The 25,052-nt window shown below is 40.5% G+C and overlaps 1 protein-coding gene across 1 annotated transcript in view; it reads left to right on the plus strand.

Annotated features, from left to right (window-relative positions):
* LOC104406709 (ephrin type-B receptor 5) overlaps positions 1-18,973 on the plus strand; it is a 42,000-nt gene extending 23,027 nt beyond the window's left edge. The window contains exons 5-17 of the mRNA XM_010015791.1: positions 414-752; positions 8,037-8,161; positions 9,215-9,377; positions 10,191-10,305; positions 10,809-10,820; positions 12,932-12,987; positions 13,103-13,222; positions 13,628-13,875; positions 14,806-15,021; positions 16,007-16,156; positions 16,329-16,522; positions 17,629-17,784; positions 18,818-18,973. Of these exons, the coding sequence (XP_010014093.1) occupies positions 414-752; positions 8,037-8,161; positions 9,215-9,377; positions 10,191-10,305; positions 10,809-10,820; positions 12,932-12,987; positions 13,103-13,222; positions 13,628-13,875; positions 14,806-15,021; positions 16,007-16,156; positions 16,329-16,522; positions 17,629-17,784; positions 18,818-18,926 (2,003 nt within the window). The 3' untranslated portion in view covers positions 18,927-18,973. The remainder of the gene's footprint in view (positions 1-413; positions 753-8,036; positions 8,162-9,214; positions 9,378-10,190; positions 10,306-10,808; positions 10,821-12,931; positions 12,988-13,102; positions 13,223-13,627; positions 13,876-14,805; positions 15,022-16,006; positions 16,157-16,328; positions 16,523-17,628; positions 17,785-18,817) is intronic.
* The last annotated feature ends 6,079 nt before the right edge of the window (positions 18,974-25,052 follow it).

The raw sequence follows: 25,052 nt of genomic DNA on the forward strand, positions 1-25,052 counted from the left end.
GGAAACTGGTGTTGAACTCCTGCAATAGATGGAGCAAGCTAACTGAAGTCTGAGTTCATTACTCACTCAAAGGAGAGAAATAGAGGTCTTAGTAAGGACAATTCTTTACTAATTTTGGGTAAAATTTCAAAGGCTTGCAGTTTCCCTGAACACTCTCTATTCTAGGAAAAAGTAAAAGTCACACCCTGGAAACTAAGACCCTTCTTCTTAATTTTGTTTCTCTTAAAATGTGATAGTACAGTTGTTCCTTCATATATGGAAGTGTATTTTTGATGTAGCAAAGAATATGTTCTTCTTAGCCTTGTTCAGAGAAATAACTAGAGAAGAGTAAAAATGAGAAGAAAAAGCAACTTGTTCATCTGTTCTTTATCCCATTCTTTCATAGGATTTTGATCTTTCATTCTGTCTTCTAGGCATCCCCTCTGCTCCTCGTGACCTTAGCTATGAAATTGTTGGCTCCAGTGTGCTCCTGACCTGGCGTCTCCCTAAGGACCTGGGAGGCCGCAAGGATGTTTTCTTCAATGTCATCTGCAAAGTATGCCCAGCAGGGTCCTCAGGGCCATGCTTGCGCTGTGGGGACAACGTACAATTTGAACCACGTCAAGCAGGCCTGACAGAAAGCCGCGTGCAAGTCTCCAACCTCTTGGCCCGTGTGCAGTACACCTTTGAGATCCAGGCTGTCAACTTGGTGACTGAATTGAGTTCAGAAGCACCTCACTATGCCACCATCAATGTTAGCACCAGCCAGTCAGGTGAGGACAACCCTGCATCTGAGTCCCAACATTCTGTCCACTTCTATCTCTGATTTGATCTTTGGAATCCCGGAGCCTTGTCTTCTTACTTACGTGTTTTGTCCTTTTTGTCTTGCCCTGCTAGTTCCATGATTACACTACTGCCCTTCTCAATCCTTCTTTCTCTGAATGGGGTTTCCTTTCTCCCCTCTTGCCAGAAAATCTGAGTTTAGCAGCTGATGTTGGTGTATATGGAGAAGAGTTGTTGGGGCAGAAGCTGCTCTGGAGAAGATGGCAATGCAAGATGTAGGTCAGACAAAGCACGTTGCTTCATGGTGCAAGACAAGGCGACGCTGTGAGAGTTTGATGGGAATTTTGTGAGCATCAGCTTGCCACAGCAGCTCTTGGAGAGCATTTCTTCATTTCCTCTTCACCTTCTCTATCTCCTACTGTTCTCCACCTCAACTTCTTCAGTCAGTCTTTATAGCATTTTTCACCTCTGCAGTTTTTTTTCCTTTCTATGTTTTGAGATGCTTTCTTGTTCCTATTTACCACCTTCCATTCTCCTCATTTCAGTTCATATTCTAGTGCACAATACTAGTGGTATTGAGTGTTTCATCAAAACTGTCCACCTTTGCCTTGCTGCATATCATAGTAAGGAAATGGAAAACAGAGAGACAGATAGGCACCATCTTAAGATGAAGATACAGTTAAAGATACAGATAGGCACTGTGTAACAAGAGAGAATGTGTACAACGATATTTACTCATCGCCTAAATATACATGACCCTGACATGGCATGTGTGAATACTGTGCATTCCTGTGGGTCATAAGAGGATATGAAAGTACAGTTTTCACAATTCCTGGAGAGGTGTTAAATGGAATTTTGACAAAGGATCCACAGGCAGAATCACCATTGCTATTTTACTGAAATTGGTCTGGGTTCTCCTGCATGCCATGTATTTTCTTCTACCATGTACTTGCTTTTTCAACCTTGCTGTTCTTATAAGCGGTCTTGGAATATTCTCCTGTCAATAGGAAACAGAGATGGTTTTTTTAATTTTTATTTTTTTTTTCCTTTTACATGGTAGAAATATTAAAATGTGTTGTACAGTTGTATCAAAGCTGTTGTGATCCTTCTAACTGGGAACTAAACCACACGGATGGCTAAACTAAAATACTAATGGCTTGTGTGGGCAGTCAAAGGAAGGGGAGAGAGTAAAGAGTTGAAGAGGAGGTCAGACTGGTGGGTAGCATAAAGAAGGCTTTATACATACGGAGGAAAATGGAGAACAGCATCAATCAGATTCTGATTTTCTGTAAATATCATATGCCAGGACCAGAGCTGTAGAGAGCCACATACATACAGGCATACAGTTCAGCTGCATGTCAACAATAAGAGAATGGGCATATGTTGTTCTTTACAGGCATATATAAACTAGTATGGAGAGGAACTGTACACAGCTTGCTTGAGAGAATATGATGAGGGGTAATGTGAAGAGGAGGAGAAAGAGGGGAATAATTTGAACTGACAGAAAATGTCTGTAAACATTTAAGAGATGTGTAAATGTTAGACTCAAAACAGATCTCTAATGAAATTCCACAGTGTAGTTGTAGAAACTCCTACAAAAACAGGCTTCAGGAAAGCTCAAGAGAAATGCTGCAAAACCAGATGTGGCATCATGGTCTTGGTTAAATCACATCTTGTCATTTCTGCTACTATGCTATGGAAAGGAAAAGAATATATATAAGCCACAGTAATTTCCTTCTGGGGTAGGATACCAGGGGTTTGATATCCCTTTCTCTGTCCCTGCTAACTGCATAGCAGAACATGTATAGAATAACTGGTCCCCTTAAGAGGCTGGCTGCAAGTAGGTGATCAGTTTTTCTTTACAGTAAAAGATAGGGCTGGGTAATTTGTATGGTAATTCCAGGCAGTTCCTTTGTCTTCTGCTGGGGACCTCATAGATCCTAAAAAACTCCCTTTCTTCATGCTTCTCATGTCAGCCTCCTTCATATGTATCTGGGGTAATTTGAGTAGCTGTTTCTTTCTCCTGGCTGGAATCATCAAATCTACCCTCTTCTTTTGCTTCTGTTTGACTTTTCTGACCACTCGTATTCCTTCAGGTGTCTCTTGGTGTCTCTGGGTGTGATGGGTGTCTAAGGTCTCTTGTGAACTGAAGCGGTTTCAGGGGAGGCCAAAACACACAGCAACGTGTGCTGAATGGCTTCTTCTTATGTTTGGGTTTTTTTGTTTTCCTTGCTCTTCCTCAAGATCGTTAGGAGTGAGCTTGAGATGAGATGGCCTAAATTCATACTGACAGCTCATACTAACAAGGCTCTCTTTCCTTCATCACATGGCCTGTCTCATCCATGTCCCCTCCTATCCTTTCAGCAGCTTTTCACTTTAGCATGGCTTCTTGTTGTTGTGGTATTACAACATTATTATTACTATTATTATAATAGAAGCAGAGATGGTAATTTCAGGATTTTATGTTCTGAAAGAGACTAGGAGGGGACAGGAAGGTATGGAGGGTATAAAAAAGGCAGACTAGAGAAAGATAAGCTTTCAGAATAAATAGCCGCAGCAAATTTTTTCTCTCCATTGAATTAAGATGACCAAGGACTTTCCAGCCCTTGCAGTTTCTGAGTATTCTGCATACTCATACATCAGTCAGAGTTCTCTCACTTCTTCCAGTTGCTAATCCAGAAAATCCTCCTCCCTACTCTGTGCCCCTTTGTTAGAGGTATCTCAGGCTGTGCTGGAACAGTTCTACTTTTTTCCATGCTACTTATTCACTCTTCATCTTTGTCTTCAAAACACTGTTCATTTAAGAGTTTGCTTATCCTTAAAAAACAATCTGCTAGCCCAGCTTCAAAGTATGATAGCATCCGTTGGTTACACAATCACATTTTTCTGTGGTAGTCTGATTATGATGTTCCTACTCTTAAGTGAGTGTGTGTCTGAAGACAGAATTAGAAGGGCTGTCGTGAAAAACATCCTTTAATATATTAACACTTAACTGTCTGTAGCAAAAAGCGTCTGAAACCCGTTTGGATAGCGATAATAAAATCTGTTTGGATAGTAATAGTATGACATGGAAATACCAGAAGGAAAAACTGTCCAGAGATGAGGCAAGAGAAAAGGGCATTGTTTTCAGCTCAGGTTTGAAGTCTTGTGTGTGAATACCTAAAGAAGTGTCAGGATATACAGAAAGATATTGGGAGGCTGTTCCAGATAACATGAACCATGTGAGGAAAGGCTATTATGTAATTGTAGTGGAGTTATGCTTCTTTCCAGAGGGGAACCTGACAAAAAGCAAGGAACTTAATATCCAACCACATTATTAAAGAAAAAGAACCCTGACAAAAATTGTAATCATTATTTCAACAGGTTCAAGTGTATCTCTTGGGGTAAACAAACATCTCCTCTCATGTCTCAGGACAGAAGTCAGGTTTTAATTTCAAAACCACTGAAAAAAATTCCTCTGTGCACATGTGTAACTGCCTGTCCTTTTTTTCCCCTTACGCCTTCCACTGAAGCATGTAGTAATGTCTGTTGCCAGGGGCACACTACTGAATTTATTCATTCAGACATTTGTTACATTCCTAGAAAGAAGAGGCAGAGATAAAGGCAGCAGAGATTCAAATGTTGGAGCAAATCTATGCAGACTTTTAAAGAGCAAGTAGATTTTTTTTCTTTTTAACTGGATCCAGACATTATAAGAACTAATGGAGATAGGTGACAATAAAGGTTTTGTGACCAGGTTGCCTTGTACCTGTGAAGAGGTATGTAGCAACCTTCTTCATCACTTGTATTCAGAGCAGTGAATACCAAAATCTGGTGCAATACCAAAAATCTGTTGAACTGCAGAAATGAAAGCTAGACAATCTGAAGGATTGTGTAAGACACAGAATGGGGACAAGGAGAGTTATGGATAGTGCCAGGAAATTTAAGAGGACCTGATGTAAGATTTTCAGGTGAAGTGGTCTGAGAAGTGGAAAAGAATTAAATGCCAAGTACGATTATGAGATTACAAAGGGAAATGGATAAATTGCTTGAAGATGTTTGCTTTTGCAAAGAGAGACAAAGGAGTCCAGTAGTCTTAGTTGTCAAAAGCAGGATCACAGGCAAGGCATTTTCATAATCAGAAAAGGAAAGGAATAAAGAGAGCTGTTAAAGGCTACATATTACTATGTTTTACCAAGTTAAAACCAGCAGGTAAAGCAAGTGGAGTGTGGCCTCTGTGTTCATTGTCCTCTGAATTTTCTGAAGTGGTAAGCTGTTTGCTTATTTCTGATCTAATTGCCAACCTGGAGCGCTCACCAAAGGTCCCTAAGAATTTAACTATATTGTTTTCTTCTTATGTAGGAACAACAAAAATACTCTTAAGGTTTAATTTGTCCCCTAATGACATGTGTTTACTGTCTTCAGTGGATTTGCCCAGTTATGACTGGGACTTAATAAAAATGTTTATGGCCACTCCACAAAAAGAAACTATTCCAGTTTCTGTCTTTGCTATGCCCTGTCTGCACCATGAGCAGAAGTTGAATGTGCTTGTTTTCACATTTCAGGTTTCAGCAACTGTTTAAATGAAGACAGAAACGTTTTGAGCAAGTAAAACTAGGGGGTGCATAGTAAAACATGGCACCTTGTGGCATAAAGGATTTTTTCCTGTTTGTTAGGCATGAGTGGAACCCATACACAAAAATAGTAATAATAGAGGTAAGGCAAGTGAAAATAATATATATATATATATACACTAAAATATAGGTCAAGTGTTGCTAGTTGACTTTGAGTATTCCTTTGAGGTAGGGAAAAAATTGTGGATTGGGAAGAAATGAAAAGAGTGGAAAGAGTCATTGTTGGAGATGGGAAGGAGAGGAATGAAAAGAGGTGGGAGGGCAGGAATGGAGGGGAGATTTAACTCTGACCATTCTGCAAAATCTTAATGTGAAACCACAAGGAAGTGGGCTCTTCCTTGGCAGTGTAGCTGTGTCCTATCAGAAAGAAGTTAAACTTTCCACAAGATTAAAATGTAGCAGAATCTGTCTTGGTCAAATGTTAACACAATGTTAACATTTGATGTTAATGTTATCCCATATTCCCCACACGTTATCATTTGAATAGTGTTATTCATTTGTGTCTTAAATGCTACATATGATCTTGGTTAATTGTTGCTATCTAGCTTCCATTCTTATCTCAACATTGTCATTAGTAGGAGAAGTAGTTGAGCAACCTTTGAAAGACAAGCAATTGTAAGAAATAAAAGAAGTAAGAATGAGAGAAGGCATTTTATTGTTTATACTCTTACATTTTTGTTTCATTTACATTTTTAACGGGTTCCCATTTGTCTGAGCTGTTTGGAGCCCATTTATATTCTGTCTTTCAGAATAGTTTTATCGTGTTATTAAAAATGATCCTTTTATTTTGTCCACAATTAATGAGAGAAGAAAATACTATTCTGTAGATTTTGATCATGTGCCATTCCTCACATCAAGGAAGTTTATGTCTATTGCATAAAATCAGTGACGTTAGGGGACAGCTTTTCATTGCATGTTTTTTCTGGAAAATTGAAATGTTGCTGAAAATGTTACTTCCATTAGGAAATGAGGATTCCCTGGCTGCCTACCTGGATGTTCCTTGGCATCATGACTTTTTGCTTGCAGAATGAAATCAAAACTTGAGAACACTTTCGTGGACAGACAGTGGCAGGGTGAAAAACGCTCTTCTAATTATGCTGATTTTTTTTTTTTTTTCTTGGAAACCTCTTCCTAAGAAGAAACTAATATTCTTTGAGTTTTTGCATGAACTTGGGGAGTGTGTGTGTGTGTGAGTGAACATACAAAATGCATGGATGTTTTTTGTAGTAGATTGTCGTTGTCCAGAAAGCTTCACATGTAAGTGGCTTTAACAACCAGTCATCTCCCTGCTCTGAGGACATTTTTAAGAAGAAATAAGTACTTCAGGAAAGGGCCTGCTGTTAAACATGTACCTTTGTTGTCTTCAGAACATGTGAATTGTGCTTTTAGGAGGACGAAAAAAATGAAAAGCAAAACCACCCCAAATAGAGTTTCAGGTTACTGAGAGGTAATGTCAATTACACAACTCAAAGTCTTGAACTGAACAACTTCAGGCTTTTAGAATGGCCAATCAAAAGATTTCTAAAATCAGTAGACACAAGTTGTTGCTTGCTTTCTGGTTTAGATGCATGCTTCGAAAGCCCTCTTTTATGTTTGATGTCCAGATCCTTGCTTTCTACATAAACGAAAGTGGGCATTTTCACACAGTAATTAGTATCTGACACAGACTATAAGCGCTTAGTATCATAATGGAATGAAGTCAAGAGAGCTAACAAACAAACAACAGCTCCATGTGGGTAGTCTTGTTCACCAAAAGACAGAAACTCAGCAAGCTATTTAAGAACATATAAAAGCTGCATGTGAAGCTTCTACACATGCACACTTAACCGTGACCTTTAGGTAGTGGTTCCAGGCAGTAGTGCAGGTTAGAAGCCCATTCAGATTGGACTTCTGTGGTTCAGTGGCCCGTGGAGGGACTGAGAGTCTCAAACACAGCAGTAGTTTTGATATCTAGGCAACAGTCCTTGACAGGGATTGGCCTGAGATTCAGGAGGTAGTCTGAACACAAGGCTGTATATCAGGCTGTGAAAATGAGATAATTTCATTCTCTTTGATCTGCAACTGAAGTGAGACCACTGAACTGAGGAATGCTTCAAAGCTTGTTCCTTAACACATTAGTGTTCTCATCTGCCTCTGTCTTCTGGTTTGCAGCCATGATCTGGTGGTGAAAGGCCTCCATTACTCTGATAGCCCAGACTTTTTTCCCGAGGCAAAGAATTATAATCTGGGGGAGAAGCAGAAGAGAGGGAATGTGCTCTGCTTTTGCTCTGACCACTGTCACATTGTTTGTCCAAGCATGATCCTAGAACAAGGCAGTGGCACTGAACACCTTGTCATCTTGCATTTAAAAATTACAAATTCGAAGATTGGAATAATGTTCCAGCCACAGTCGAGGTAACTTCATCATTCCTGTGCATGACCAGTTGGATGTGGATTCTTTTCATTTCTTTCTGTCCAACTTGTCAGTGACTGTATCTCCCCGTAGAGTAGAATTGTGCCTGTATTTCTTCTGATTATTTTGCGAAGTACTTTATAATGCATATGAAAGGAAATGAAAGAAAGAACTGACCTAATTTATTAACTCATCATAATGAATATGCAATCATAGTTCATTGTTAAGTGTATATCTTTGCAGTATCTCCTTCCTTTCTTTTATTCCAGTCCCCTCTGCTGTCCCTATGATGCATCAGGTGAGTCGTACTACCAATAGCATCACACTATCATGGCCTCAGCCAGACCAGCCCAATGGGATCATCCTGGATTACCAGCTACGCTACTTTGACAAGGTGAGCAGAAAGTGATGCAGTGCTGATTATTGTATAGCTGTTATGCAAAAGAGAACAGGGAAATCTTTCAGGATGAATAAGGTGGAGAAAAATGCTTCAGTTATGAGGGAGCAAGCTATAGCAAAAACAAAAGTTCATAACATATGCTTCATCTAACATCAGTCCATATGTGTTTCCCAACTTGGAACCATATAGGGACAATGCAAATGAAAAAAAGAGAAGACATTTGTATCTAAGCTAAAAAGCTGTGGCTAACAGCCTGGAAAGTTTAGCACCAGGTCACACAGGTAGCAGTGGAAGGAGCTGAAGTTTCCAAATGTGTATATTGGAACTGGACTCACTCCAACATTCTGTCATGTGTTTGTGGAGGGAAGTCCTTTGTTCCCATTTATACCTGTACAGACATCTCTCAGAAATTTTGGAAGGAGGAATGCACTCTTTTATTTACTAAGTGGCGGATGTCAATTACCTGTTTATGTGCTGAAATTACAGGGTAGCAAACACAAAGTTATTCTCCATCCACATCTTTCATGACTCCTAATCCAACTATTTTGAGGGGAAGAGGTACACAGGGCTGCTCAGACAAGCTTGATCTTTCTCATAAATATTCTGGTAGGGTTGTGCAGGCGTACTGTTTTTCTAGCAGTAAAAGGGCCTGCTATTTGTAGTAAGATGTCTAGCAGTTTCCTGGGTACAGCATTACATATTGTTTTGCTCTGGATTCCACTAGAACAGTTGAGTTTGGAGCTTGAGAAAGCAAAATTTATTATTCTTAGCAAGGAACCACAGGACAAGGTAGTTTTGTCTCTCATTCTTATTTAGGTCAGGACCGAGGATCGTTGGCAGAGCTTTTTCAGAAGCCCAGGCTTAAGGGAATTAAAAGCATCAGTGAGGAACAAGGGCGAGGAAGTCAGGTCTACGGGAGAAGTTGTGGTTAGGAGCCTCTGTAAGATTCAAATACTGGAATGACATGGAAACTAGTATTCCTTGATGAGGTGAGCGACCAGTGTGGCCAGAAGTCTAACATTCCATTTTGATCACTGACATTCACAGACAGAAGATGAGGATAATTCATTCACCTTGACTAGTGAAACCAACATGGCCACCATATCAAATCTGAGCCCAGGAAAGATATATGCCTTCCAAGTACGAGCTAGAACAGCAGTGGGCTATGGGCCATACAGTGGAAAGATGTATTTCCAGACTTTAATGGGAGGTAGGTGCTACCATTATGTACTCAGATCTGCTTGTGACTCTTTCACTTGTGTCCCTGGGTATACTGGCTTATCCTCTGGAGGACTGCTACTTACTCAACTTGTATTTCTGTATATCATAATTTGCATATGCAGATTTGTTCAAAGAAGCTTCATGCTTTCAGAGCATATTGTTTACACTACTGCCATATCCTTGGTCGTAGTCCTTGTTGCCTCTGTGCCTCAGACCAGCAGGACCACAGTGTGTTAGTAGAACTTTCTTCAGGAGCATGTAACATTACATAGCACTACACACTGTAGTTTGGTCTTCAGCTGTCACAGGACATCTTACAGCTGAATGCTGTGTGAAATACTTAAAGACAAGTGGGACACAGGACATGCACCCAGAAGCTTGCCTTCCAGCAATATCACCATCCATTCATGCAGAGAGCAACATAATACCTTGTGACACAATTTGGTCTGGATCAAAGGTACTCACGGATGTCATCTACAAGCTGAATTAATAGGGGACAACGGGATCAAAGCCCAGGTGTAGAGCTAGCCTATACTTAAGTGACTGATCAAGTGTCAGTGGACCAGGAAAAGGAAGATTGGATCCAAAGGGAGCACTGGCTTTTTGGAAGGAGGAAGGCAGTCACTGGTGTGATTGAAGGTGTAAAGGGATAACCAAGTAAAGAATCTGTTGAACTGCCAGGACTAGCCTGGGAAGCAAAGGGCGGGTAGGGATGGGTGAGACCTAGTTGTGTAGAAGGGAAACTCTAACAGTTCCTGTCCTCTGCATTTGTGTTTGTGTATGCATGTGTCTTCCTTGCCAGGAGAGCGCTCGGAGATGGTCCAGGACCGACTGCCGCTTATTGTGGGCTCAGCACTTGGTGGTCTAGCCTTCTTGGTAATTGCTGCCATTGCCATCCTTGCCATCATCTTCAAGAGGTGAATTCCTTGACCTGCTCATGTGCACTGCAGACAGTGGAACATAACCCCTGCTACATTACCCAGTCCCAAGGGAAACAGCCTCATCTACATTTATCCAGATGTCCTTAAGATGCCATTTTCTAATTAAGGAAAGATGCTGCCCCATTAGTCCTATCTGAGGAGCCTCTCCTTTGGTAAACTGCTCATGTACTTAGCTAATATTTGACTAGTTAGCAATTTGAACACAAGGGAAGCATTTTAAGTTTAGTATTCAGAGGGTATTTAAATGTATCACTTTCAAGAAGGGACCGTAAATTGCATTTTAGGCAAGCAAGTGGAGAAAGAAACATTGTAGTGAAAGAAATTCTGGTGGAGTAAGTATTTAGAGCCACTTTTTAGAATGTGCTAAATACCAAGCTCATGTGATGAAATAAAAAATCTGTACAACCCCAATGGTTCCATGGAACACTAAGTAATAAAATATAGGTGAGAGCACAAATACCACTTCCCATTCTGGAAAGAAAGAAGGGCAGGTAAGTCAATGTAGAGATGATCAGTTATGGAAAAAAAAAAGGAGGCCAGAAATTTTAAAGAGGAAAAAAAAGTAGGAGATCACTACTTGTGTGGAGGTACAAAAGTAACCAATGGGGGTTTTGTTGTTTGAAGAAAAGAAAGTCCTTACCCACTCCCTTGAATTTACTAAGGTTTGAGCTTAATCCCCTAGATTGCCAGTAATGGATTTCTGTCCTTTGCTCTACTCTGCCTCTGCACAAGAGGTACTTACTAACTTTTCTAGATGACCTAAAATAAGTATGATCTACTTAACTTGAGAAAGTGACATCTAGTTTTATTTATTTCCTTTTTGTTCTCTTCCCTTTTCTACATTTGTTTTCTCCTTCTGTGTATATTCTTTTTAAATATTTTTCTTTCAGGAAAGGAAGGAATTCTCCAATGTCATTATATGTGCATTGCTGCCTCCTTTTGTAGCTTTCAACTGTTAAAAGGACAATTTCTTGTTACAGCTGGAAATGTGACATGTGCACAACTCAATAAAGCATATATTTTTCTAAAGAAAATACCCCACAAACTCAGAATAAATTAATATTACCAAAACTGTACTGGGGAAAGACCTTGATGAGTTTCTGTGAATGTATCTACATAAAAGGAAGTACCATAAAAAATAGATTCATTTATACTTGAAAGATCATGTGCAATAATAAACAGTTATTCAGAAAAAGTGGAGATACCAAATTTCTGTTTTAAGTTTGTCCTTGATGAGAAAAGTAGGTTTGGAGATGCAGGAAATGAGGAACACCCCATGGTATAAGTAGTTCATTAAAGGGTTGCATATATGTAGAGTCAAATGCTATAATTTTAACTTGTTTTTGTAACTTGTTGGCACACAGTTTCGAGGCAATATACAATGTAAACCCACCTATTTTAGCCATTTTCTTTCCAGAACAGAACAGATTTTGAAAGGAGAACTACTGTTTTTGCAACCTTAGTAGAATTTCAAGAGATAAGCCTGACAAGAATAACACAGTTACCTGTTAGAATGACAGAATTAGTTCTCTTAGTAAAGTAATAGTGTTTCATGATACTCCGTCTTCATATCCTAACTGCAGCAGCAGCTAGAAGGTCTTGTGCTGAAACAACAAAGCGTATAAGCTGACACAAATCCATGCCTACAGTAGGATACTACAAGATACCACAGGGTTTGATTTACAGTCTGGTCTAATTAGAAATGGTTGTAAATTAGCATTTTGGGAAAAAAATACAAATACTCTTGGGAACAAAGGAAGTGATTTGAAAATAGAAAATATGTTTAGAGCAAACCAAAAATAGAATGAAACTTATAAAACTGGATAATGTGGGGAAAAAATACTTGAATCACACACATACAAGAGGAGACTGAAATCTGAGAAATGCCTCTGCTGAGAAGGACTTACTCTTACCAGAAGTTAAATGCATATATGCAGTAAATATTACAATAATAAAGACCATATTTGTTTTGATCTGCACATGTAAATTTCATGTCATGGAACAGATTTCTGTCTATCTGACTTTGTGTGGTTGGTTTTTGGTGCCACACTTGCAAAGGAATACTCAAAGTAAATGCTGTTAAGAGACCAGGAGAAAAAGATAAATAATTAGTCTCGGGGGGGGAATGTATACAAATTAAGTATTAAAGTAAATGTCTCTTAGAATGTTTTTGAAGCATCACAGGAGATGGTTTAGATTAGTATTGAAAAGAAGAAGTCAGGAGGTTGGACCTAGATGATCTTAAGGTCCTTTCCAACCCAAACCATTCTATGATTCTATAAAATTATAAAGCAAATTTAGTCTGAATAGCAAGAGAACTTCCAAGGCATTAATGTTAAACTGTATTTTTTTTTTTTTCAGGATAGTGCTGGAAGCCCTACCATTTGTCATATCTAAAGTGGGGATGCAAATAGTGGTGTAATAAGCTACTACATAGAAAACAAGCATGCTGTGGTTACAAAGAGATGGGCAGGATCTTAACACCCATCTTCTATCCCTAAATTGAAGGATTCTCTTGAGTCCTGCATTGAGAAATCTACCTCAGCATTCCATGAGAGACTCTTGTGTGTGTTTTGACTTCCTTTTCCTTTATGTCCTGCAGTAAAAGGCGAGAGACTCCATACACAGACCGCCTGCAGCAGTACATTAGCGCACGAGGTAAGTGTTCTTGAGCAACACATGACAAGGGACTGTTTCTTTTCAGGACTTATTAACAGCCATGCCTCTCAGGGTTTGATTCTGGTGATGTTTTGGGCTGTCTCCTCCACTGCAGGACTTGGAGTGAAGTATTACATTGATCCTTCAACCTATGAAGATCCCAGTGAAGCTATTCGAGAATTTGCAAAGGAGATTGATGTGTCCTTCATCAAGATTGAGGAGGTCATTGGATCAGGTAGTGTGACAATCTGCAGATTTTGAAGTGCCTTCTTGTTCACCTTGAGACCTGGCACACTACTGGCCTGAAATGGACCCATGAATCCATGTTACATCAAGTGTCTCAGGATAGCTTACCTTCACTTTTACCACAGTGCATTTTAACCTACTTACTATTAGATGCTTTCTCCAAACCAAGTTTAAAACATGCTTTGAAGACTCAGAGCTTCTCATTTGAACTGTGAAGGTATAGCCTCCAATCTGAGCCTTTGCCTTAAGAACCTTACCTTAATACAAACAGTCCTAGTAACCCTATTTCCGAGAAGTGCTTGGAGTCTTCCACGGTAGAATGCTTTAGTGCTCCTGACTAAAATTCTTTGCTGTGTTTCCTTTATTTGAGGTGTGTTTCTTCCCTCTCTGACAGGAGAGTTTGGAGAAGTGTGCTTTGGGCGCTTAAAACACCCAGGGAAGCGTGAATACACAGTAGCTATAAAGACCCTAAAGTCAGGTTACACGGATGAACAGCGGCGGGAGTTCCTGAGTGAGGCGAGCATCATGGGGCAGTTTGAGCACCCCAATGTCATCCATCTGGAGGGGGTGGTCACCAAAAGCCGACCGGTCATGATTGTCACAGAGTTCATGGAGAATGGATCACTGGATTCCTTCCTAAGGGTACCACAACCAGAGTCTCCCATGACCGTTACATCTTCATCTTGCTGTGTGCCAATCTCAGATCTGATAATTTTGCCTGTCCTTCCTCTTCTCTTTAATCTCAGTAACCCTCTTCAGGTGCAATAGAAATAATAGCAAATTACCAGAGTAAGTGCTTTTGTGCCAACATGGTGAAAATATCCCAAAAGATCAGCCATCATATAAAATTTCCTCATTATTTCAGACTTATCCAGCTCAAATAATGAATGGTAAAGAGTACTAAAGTGTTTCTCTTTGTACACAGTCTTCTGGTTCCTTACGTGCATGCTCCAAAGTTTACCACTCTAATAATGTTTTTCAAACTTTATTCTACTGAATGTTTTAAAGTTTCAACATTGTAATGAAGTAATGAAACTTGTGATTATTTTTGGACTCAGAGTTTCTGGTCCTTTTTCAGTAATGTAAATACAGACATTTTTGTAGCATAGAAGCTTCACTTCTTTTTTTCACTGACTCATATGGTAATTCAACCACAAATGCTTTGGAAGGTACATTTTGAAGAGCGCATGAACCCATTGTGTAGAATTATATAGAACCCATTGTAAAGATCTTAAAACAGTAAGAGCAGATTTGTCTGCTCCCGTTCGTTTAGCCATCTTAGTAGTTAGTTAATGAGACCAGGTGTAGAATGCTAAAGGAAAATATGGCCATAAGAGGAGATTTGTCTTCAGAAAAAATATCACCAGTGCCTGACTTCATTTGAGGTTCCTTGCTTTGAGCCCACCCTTCATTCTTACTTGCTGTCCCTGAATCTTCACATTTTGGCTAAAATTAAGCTGCATGTTCACTGCGTTCATAAACCTACCCTGTTACCTTGCTCTTTGTAAGTCTTCCCTGTTAGCTTTATGCTCTGTGGTCATAAAAGCCTTGTATTTGCCTCCTCACTTGCAGCAGAAGGAGGGACAGTTCAGTGTGTTACAGCTGGTGGGAATGCTACGGGGGATTGCAGCTGGCATGCGCTACCTTTCAGACATGAACTATGTGCATCGTGACCTGGCAGCACGTAACATCTTAGTCAACAGTAACCTTGTGTGCAAGGTGTCAGACTTTGGTTTGTCCCGCTTCCTGGAGGATGATGCTTCAAATCCCACCTATACTGGAGCTCTGGTGAGTTACCACTATGCAGTGAGTTACTGCAGTGCTTCTGGCTATACTTTTTGTCGTATATTCCTCCTTGATTTGGTGTATCTTTTTTTAGTCCATCTTGAGACCATAAAGACCAGAGGGGTAGAGCCCAGTAAAAAACAAAAATAACTGAATATCTGATCCACTCTGCCATGTGAAATAATCTCAGTGCAGTTCTTTGTGGAATGATGGTGAATAGGACAAACCTTGTAACCAGATGTAGGTGTTATCTTTCCTCTTCCAAAGCTTCTTAAAGAAACTATAAAGGACTGAAGGAGAGATTGAAATCCTGTACTACCACCCTTTGAGGAAAGAGTTATTTTTTTTCCTCCAGAAAAGATATCTGGCATAAGTATATTTATGGTCTTAGAATCAACCATCAGGTGAACTTATTGCCTATGGAGTTCTAACACCTGCTATACATACTACAAAAGCAGTAAGACTATAACAGGCAGATTAAAACTACCATTTGATATGCAGAGGATGAACAAGAATTCAATCACGGAAAAGTGGAACAAGTTCTAGATGTATGTGTTTTGAAGAACCAACATCTAAATGGTGTTTCATCTGGTAGGTTATACCTGCAGTCAGAGAGGTCAAGATGGAAAAAGGAAGAGTTAATGCTAACCAGTGAGTGTATCTGTCCTCAGTGTTGCAGGTTGGGACTGGTTACATGGGTTTAGATCTCCAAATGATTTTATTATCTGCCACCTCTCAAATGCTGCAAAGAAGAGCTATAAAAGTTAAAAGCTACTACATCTTTTTTTCATCTACTTGTCAATAGAACAAGGTGGAAACCTTGAACATCATTTGAATTTAAACCAACAATGTCTACAAGACAGCATCAACTGGACTTGTACCCCATGCTCAGACTTGTGCTACTGGCATCTGATTAGTTCAGTGATGTCATTTTAACAAATAGTCCTTATCTCACTAACCTTTTGGTTACTCTCTGACTGCTTTCTAGGGCTGCAAAATCCCCGTCCGTTGGACTGCTCCTGAAGCTGTCCAGTATCGAAAGTTCACCTCCTCCAGTGATGTCTGGAGCTATGGCATTGTCATGTGGGAGGTGATGTCGTACGGTGAGAGGCCTTACTGGGACATGTCCAATCAGGATGTAAGTTTTAGAAGTGGTGAGAACATACATCTGCCTCTGTCCTGTACCAATTCAAGTAGAAGGTCATACACCACCAAGTGATCGAAGCTTCTTTATCTTTTCTTTTCCCAGCTCTGTTCTTTTCTGTTTGTTTTTTTCTTGTTTTCCCAGCTTTGTTCTTCTTGTCCTGCAGGTAATTAATGCCGTTGACCAGGACTATCGCCTGCCACCACCCCCAGACTGCCCAACGATTTTACACCTGCTGATGCTTGACTGCTGGCAGAAGGAGCGGGTCCAGAGACCCAAATTTGAGCAACTAGTCAGTGCCCTAGATAAAATGATCCGCAAACCATCTGTCCTCAAAGCTACTGGCACTGGGAGCAGCAGGTGAGATGAGAATTTAATGCAAAAATAAAAGGGCTTGTCTCTCAACAGGCCTGTTTCAGGCTGGGCTATGAGGAGTTGTGAGTGCTGAATGTGAGGGGAGATGAATCTCTTGATGAGGTGCACTGAGGATGAATGATTGAGGGATTTCAGGGAATAGAGGGACATACCTGGGTGCAGCTACACAAGATATTCTGTGATCACACAACACTGTGTGATCACAAGAGATGATGAAGGAAGATAAGACCTTAGCTTATAGAGGGAAGGAATTCTGTAGATAAGACTAATTAGAACTGCAGATTCCATCCCATATTTTCCCAACTGCATTTTGCAGCCTGATGGAACCAGAGGCAAGAGGTCAGCAAAGGAGAAGTCTTTGGGGAGGTAAATTGTGCCAAGATTAGATGGCTGTTGGGCTGATGATGGAGTTACATCCGGCTGGCCTGGAGGGTTTTTCCCCATTGTTATAAATGTTGTCTCAGTAGAGACAAGCTGGGTGAGGAGAAAAATACCTAGTGATGTCCAATTTGCCAAAAACAGCACATAAAGAGAGTTATAGCCTTGGGGCAATTCAGGTGACGGGGAGGGGGGTGGGGGGGTGAAGAGTAAATGCTGCATATAAACAGTCCTTTCTTTGGCCTTTTACTGCTATGCTTTTATCAGGTAGGTGTTGGAGCTGAAACAACACACTGTCTCATAGGTTACTTCCTGACCCAAGGAGTGCATCTAGGAGAGGGGGAGTTAGTCACAAAGGTTAAAAGGTAAAAGGACTCATCTCTGCCTCAGAAACATCTTCACTGTCACTCTTTGTCCAGCTAACAGGTCTAGACCCAGAAAGTGTGCAAAGATCTGGGGCAACAAGAAGAGAATGTGGCTGAGAGAGTATAAAATGGGAAAAAAGGATCAGTTTCTTGGGCTGGCCAAAAAGGTAGTCTAGAAACAGGGCATGAAGATGGGACTTTAGGAATCAGGGCATGAAGAACAAATATTAGTGTTCTCCATTCTGCACTCTTCAGAAGTTGCATTCTCTCCCTCTCGTAACTCTTACCTTACTGGTATTGTCAGCTGCTATTGACAGCTTGGGTTTTTAGAACCTGCTTCTTTTGCAGACCATCTCAGCCTCTCCTGAGCAACAGTCCTCCAGATTTCCCTTCACTCAGCAACGCACATGAGTGGTTGGATGCTATCAAGATGGGCCGTTACAAGGAGAATTTTGACCAGGCTGGTCTGATTACATTTGATGTTATATCACGCATGACTCTGGAGTAAGTATTGGAGCAGAGAGCAGACAATGAGTTTTCCATGCGGAAGTGAAAGCAGTCTGAGAAATATCTAGTAAGAGCTATATGAGGAATACATACACATGAAAAAGGAGAGGAAAGTCAGAGCAAAGTAGCTGCTGTTTTTTACATCTATCCTATTAGAGCCTCTGGACAACCTCCATACCACTGTACATCTGCAGTCTGTTTCTGTAAGCACTAATATTGATCCCATGTACACTACAAACTTATTGTCAGTGTTGCAGAGAGACTGTTACACCAGAATGTTCATCACAGCTGCCAGAGGTAATAACCACTTTTAAGGAGATGTGTAGAACCAGCTATAACATATACTGGGTTAAACTGCTCCATAGAAGACAGGAGCCAGGAAAGGGAACATTCTTAGAACCATAGTATGGTTTGAGTTGAAAGTGACCTTTAAAGATCCAACTTCTGTGCTGTGAACAGGACATCTTTCAGTAGATCAGGCTGTTCAAAGGCCCATCCAACCTGACTTTGAATGCTTCCAATGATGGGGCATCCACAATTTCTCCTGGCAACCTGTTCCAGAGTCTCACCACCCTTCCTTATATCCAATCTAAACCTATTCTCTTTCAGTTTAAAACTGTTACGACTTGTCCTGTCAGTGCAGGCCCTGGTAAAAAGTCTCCATCTTACCTGTAAACCCCTTTTATATATTGAAAGGGCACAAGAAGGTCCTCCTGGAGGCTTCTCTTCTCTAGGCTGAACAACCACAACTCTCAGCCTCTCTCCATAGGAGAGGAATTCCAGTTCTCTGATCATTTTCATGGCCCACTTCCACTGCTTCTTTTTGTATCATAACCTACCAAGTGCTGCCAACACCCCATGCATCCACACAAGTTTGCCAGAAAAAAGCAGAGGACTTGTCAGCTGTTTCTCAAAGATATACATACGCATATATCCATACACATTGATTGGGATCTAGGGGAAATGGACTGGGACTGTTCAGAACAAGAAGCCCGTTTTAACACCTTCCACATCCTCTATTCTCTTGCAGAGATATCCAGCATATTGGCATCACCCTCATTGGTCACCAGAAGAAGATTCTAAACAGTATCCAGCTCATGAGAGTTCATTTGAATCAGCTTGAACCAGTTGAAGTGTGATGTTTACACCATCCTTACTCCACTAGTTTCAAGCTCTGAAAAGGTTCTGGGAGAATTCGGAGGGATTTTTGCTGTAAGAAAAAAAATTGTCAGTATGCTACTTGAAGACTTAATGCACCCAGAGTGCACACTACGTGTCCTGTTCCATGAACAAAAACAAAGCCTTACCATGATTTGAAAGCAGAGCTAAATAACTGTGGCCTTTAAATGTGGCTGGGAATGGGTTGGGGGCAGGGGGGGAAGTTACAATAACAACGCCTCTTCTCTGCCAACAAAAGCTATCAGACAACTTTACAAAGCCATCAGCAGGCTTTATGTGTGGCTGGGAGCCCAGCAAGGCTGCAAAGACATAATAAAGGCAACAAAATGTTACCATTTTTTTCCAAAATTCTGTGCTGTCTCATGTGCAGTTCTTGAGTCTGATCCATGATCCAGGAGGGAAACTTATTAATCCTTTGGGCTGATGCAAGAAACAGCAAGTCCTTGGTGGTACACAACTCTATTTATGAGACTGCAGCATAATGGAACAGTAAGGATTCCTGGAATCCATCCTGCTGGATCTGCAAGTGGAGAGGGAAACAAGTAGTTGTAGTCCTCACAAGCCTGTTCATGAGAAGAAAGGCCTAAGTTGTGATATTTTGAAATCCTGAGCACCCAGAGTTTGGAGGTTGTTCTCCTCTGACCTCCTCACAAACATTGAAAAACATGACAAAAAAAAAATGAAGCCCTTTGCAGTTGAAAAATGCTTGCTCTTTTTCTCACCCTAACCAGCTACATCAGTGAGCACAGCGGGTCAAGTATTGTTTGTGAAGAAACTTCCAACCTACAGTAAACTTGAAATAGCAAGAGAGGTGAAACTCTTTCACAAGTTCTTGTCAAGAGTGATCAGGGAAAGGTTCCAGTCTTACAAGTCACTTCAGCCCTTAGAAAAGGATTAACAAGGTCCTTGAGATCAGCAGTGTTGTCTGGTAAAGGTGCATGAGAATGACCTGAAGGACAGAGCTTATCTCTCCCTTCAGATAGACTAGTACCTGCTTCAGAAAAGGTCTGCTTTTAGGAGGAGCAGAGCTTCAGAACAGTAACTTTCTAACTATCCCTGTGCAGGAGTATGAAAACATGAAGCTGAGTTTGAGAGGAAGACTCATAAACTATACGCTTGTCCTCCTCACATAGGAAAGGAAATGGAAATGTCCACCTCTTGTTCACCTCACTGACATGTAGATAGGGAAATGGAAATGGCTTTCTTAAGCAAGACCCCAGTGAAGGGTACATAGAAAGTTGCTTGCTTTGTGGCTGGAGAGAAATAACCCTCGTTGTTCTGATCTGTGTCCATCTGTTGGCTTACTGTGAATTAGTCGTGAACTTACTGTATTTTTTCAGCTGTCAAGGATAGAATAGGACAAGCTCTGCAGATACTACTCCTATATGGATTTAAGGATTCCCCCAGCTTACCCAGCAATTGAAGACTCTGAAGAGTCCTATAATATGATAGGAGCTGCTCTGAATAGTTGCACTAGAATAGCCAACACAGTTCAGACTCCTTGTTACACCATTAGAGCAACATTGTTAATTTTTTGTTTAGGGGACTTCTCAGACCAGAGTGAGTTCACCCTAGAAGATTTGAGTCTATTGCTTTCTGAGGGGTTTACTACAAACTTGAAATCCTCACAAATCCAGTTACATGTATCCTGACTGGCTGTCAGTTCCACCTACAGTATCTGAGACTGAACAAATGTTGCTCTCTTCAGAATAGCATATTGAGCACAAGATGCTGAGGGGAGTCTGGTCTCTAGTGCCTTCCATACGTATTCACTAGAGGACAAGAAGACATATATGTGTATTCATATATGAGTGTATCCTAGAAGTTCTGTGTGCCATCTGGGGAAACACAGCAAGCTATGTTTTCCATGCCCTGGGTGGTTAAGATTGCTGGAGAAATTAGGTATCTAGCTAAAATCCTATGGCCTCTTTTCAGTCTAATGGAAACCTATATGCACAAAATACATTCTCTCTCTTCATGCAGTGGGACACAAAATGGGAGCCTTGTCTGAATCTCATACTGATAACAATGAGGTTGGTAGCCCCTTATGTGGAGCTGCAATGAAATGATGGTAGTCCAGGAAGTAGGGCATTTACTTCTGCATATGAAGTCTATGGCAAAGTTGTTTTCACAGTCAGAGGAAAGGAATTTACTTGCTATACCAAGGCAGGCATCTAGTGATTGGGCACCATAGATCTCTTCCTTCTCCTGTTCTAAGGCAAGATTGAAATGGCCCTGTGATAGTTACAAGGGGTCAAGTGTCAAGATATTCTGGCTGTGGCCAGTACTGCACAGGGACAAGCTTGGGGTCACAGATGGAGTGGAAAAGAGTAACTGTTTTCTATAAGAAGTCTCTCCATTCATTTTGTTCCCAAGCAGTTCCCTGTTCTCAGAATACTTATTTCATAATTCGGGATGCAAAGGTTCTTGTGTCATGATGCATCTTGAGGTTTTTGTCATTATGTCAGTCCTCAACTCTGCAAGCATGGAGGAAAGGCAGTCATGGCAAAAGCATTAGAAATACTCTGATCTCACTTTCCTCAGTAATGTGAAAGCAGAAATCCTATATTCTGTTTCCACAAACATCATCTGGGATGTCCTGCAGTGTATGAGCACCCTCAACATGTAGGGGTGAGAATCAGGAGGGAAAGGAATGAGGCTCATCTAGGCACCTGATATGTGTCTTTCACCTGAAGAAGAGTGAGAAATAAAGCAAAGAAGTCTTAAATAGCCAAATTCTTTTGCCAGTGAAGCAACCGGAGATTAACAAGTTATTGCCCATGTTTACACTATATTCTATCTGTAATATGCAGTGCATAAGAAGACTGAGTAAATTAAATGTGGAGGTGTCAGTGTGCATTCATGAATTTTAGTTAATATCTATGCAATTTTCAACGCATTTTGGTAACTTATATACATACCTACTACTGTCCATGCGTTTGAACAGCTGTAACAGATGCTGATCATTTATAAACAGTTCTGTTGCTGAGAAGAGACTTTAGTCCTCTTTGAACCATATTGACTCTGCAAGTGAACAGGAGATTAAAAATAAGAAAATCAAATTTATTCAGACAAATCAGCTAGTTTGACGGATAGAAGGCACTATCTGAAATGAGCTATTTAAAATAGATCTATTAGTATTGCTCTGATAAGAAGAACAGTAATTGTAATGTATCCTAATGTCTCTAAGCTGAAAACCTGTTGCTATTATCTCTGCAGACTCATAACAAGAACAAACTAATGACAATAATAACAATGATAATGATAAACAAATGTGGTTTTCCCTATTGAAGAGAACTACAGTAAAAATAGCGGCAGTCCAGTAGCTGGGTTGCTTGTGATTTGTACTAAGAAGCAATAAAGGTGAAATACTATTGCAAACTGAAAGAGCAGTCTATCAAACCTACCAATTCGGAAACTAAATCTCAGCTATAGGACATACTTAGGATCATGTGAACAGCTGCTTAACTGCATGCACATAGAACTTAGTGAGGATGTAATATTTATTGTTAGGACTGCTACACTGTTTTATTCAAATTTAGGATGCTTTTTTAAACCTCTATAGGAAACAATACTAAGTTATTAAGCTAACACTGAGGATCTTAGATTGAGTAGCTTCATGCAAGTATATATCATAAAATCAGTGAACTGTTCTTGAGACTTCTCTTACCAGGTCAGTCAGAATGCAACACAGTTGGCAATCTGAACTGGAAGTTCAGCTTTCAGTACCACAGACCTAGTTGTGGTCCCTTTTTTTTATGGCTGTGAGATGGTGTCTTCCCTTCAGAAAGGAATTTTATGTGCTTTTTGTGTGAGAGCAACAATATCTGTCAAACAATGTGAGGTAAAATTTTCATGCCGTGATACGTCGGTGTTGTCCCGAGACACTTCGGTACGAGAGAATTGTTTAAAGGAGTGCAATTCAGGAGTGGGAGTGAATGGAAAAGAATACTCAAGATTAAGTGTGAAAACACATTTTCTAGCAGTGACGGTTTGTGGGGCTGTGACTATGCTGATATATGTAATTAGGACCTCTATAAGCTGCATTCCTCACTTCATGATGTATGTTTATCTCTTTTATACGTCACGTAGATAATAATTCTTTTCTTGGGGTATGGAAGTGGGATCTAATGTAAGGTTTTTAAAGCTCTGATTCTATCTTTTCTCCTGGTTCTTGACCAGCATCAGATTCTGAAAGTCCAGATTCCAACAATCCCATGCTGCATTATGTCGTTTGTTTTACTGGATCTGATTCTTGGAACAGAATCAGTCCTTCCTGGTAGATTTACACCTGCGAATTGACTATGCTTAGTTGTCTATTCTAACAGAATTTGCCTGAGATACCATCTGTCTCCTAGACCATATTTCTGGCCACAGATTCCAGAGCAAAGACAGAGGCTTCATGGAATCTTCCTCTCTGGTATTTCAACTAGAGAGGAGGAAAAAGGAAAAATAATCAAGACTGTTCTCATGGCCTTGGCCAGCATAATCTGATTATCTCTGTAAAGTGCAACATCAGATTTTAGCCCAAACAATAGGACAAGACAGCCTCATCTCCTAAGTATGTCTATGTCTAAGTTTATTTACTTGTAATGACTTCAGCTAGCTCTTCTTATGGTCTTCAAGGCTCCCAAGTTCAGCATCCTATTACATACTGATGGGCCAATATTCTGTTCTCACCTCCTGAATTACCCAAGCAGGTTGGAATGAAAGAAGTGTAATGGCTACATCATGCAGACATTGTCCCTCATTCCACTGCCTGTGCATTTCCTCCTTATACTTTTGTTTGAGCAGGAGGTTATTACCAAGCTATGCTGGTCTCCTGCCCTTCTTTCCTGATTTCTTACACATGGGAATCCAGAACTCTTGTGCTTTAAGAAAATGTCCTTAAAGATCTGCCAGCTCCGTTCAGCTCTTTTATCCCTAAGGGCAGTTTCCCAGGGGGTGCCATCCATTAATTCCTTAAACAACTGAAAGCTTGCTGTCCTAAAATTCAGGGTTCTGACTCTGCTCTTCACTTGGCCTGTATCTCTCAAGACTGTGAATTCCAGAAAAAACTTGCCTCATGTGACATCCTGGGGACTGAACATGTTTATCTATTTTTGCATTGTTAGTGGACTGGATGTGACTTCTTTCACATTACCCAGGGAGCAATATAAACACTTCCTATCATCTAGTTTTTCCCCTTAGAATGAATTCCTAATTAAAGAAAAATATTCCTTAAGTGGTTTCTAGGTAGCAATCTTTGACTGTGTGGCCACTCTGTTGAAAGGCCTGAGTTGCAGTCCTAGCCTATATTTATGTATGGAATAATTCTAAAACTGCTAGACTGTGTGTGGCTCTCCCTGACACATTTATTAGTTTTTGTCTCACAGCCAAAGGAATTCCTTAACTTACCTTCTGGATCATGATGGTAAAGGGTCTGAGCATCTGGAAGCCTCATACAAAGTACATGACACTGTACCATCCTAGCACCAGGGCAAAGGACATGGGCACCACCTCACCGGTTGTACTGGTGATACGCATCACCATGGTTACCAGAATCATGCAAGTGTATGTGATGCTGCAAAGGAAGAAAAAGCAAAAATACAGTTCGAATCACACCTTCTCCTACATCACGTAGGAGATACTAACCCTAGCCCATCAGGTACTTTCTATTAATGTTCCTTGACACCATTCTCTCTCCATCTATAAAATGGAAATGTTGTTGCATACATTCCAGCAACAAAATCTCTCTGAAGTGTAGAAGAGTAGGACTTTACCTGATGATGAGGAAAGGCCCTCTCAAGATGGTTTGTCCAAAGTATTTAGTTGCTCCAAATCCAAAGATATCTGGAATTCAAGAGGTATGCACTGTTTAGGTTTGTATTCAATCTAATGATTGAGTAGGTTCGCATTTGTCAGCTTGCAAAGTGAGGAAATACTATAAATGTAAACTGTTCTCACATATCTTAAGATCAATATTATTACTGCCCCTGTCACTGGGACCAGTTCCGCCATCAGCCAGAGGTTATCCTTGGGAGTCACAGAAGCTTCCTGAAAGAGATCTCGCTATGTTGGAAACTGACAAAGGTACGACCATAAGG

The sequence above is a fragment of the Nestor notabilis genome, unplaced genomic scaffold (genome assembly GCF_000696875.1).
Source record: "Nestor notabilis isolate BGI_N333 unplaced genomic scaffold, ASM69687v1 scaffold156, whole genome shotgun sequence".
NCBI classification, from domain to species: Eukaryota; Metazoa; Chordata; class Aves; order Psittaciformes; family Psittacidae; genus Nestor; species Nestor notabilis.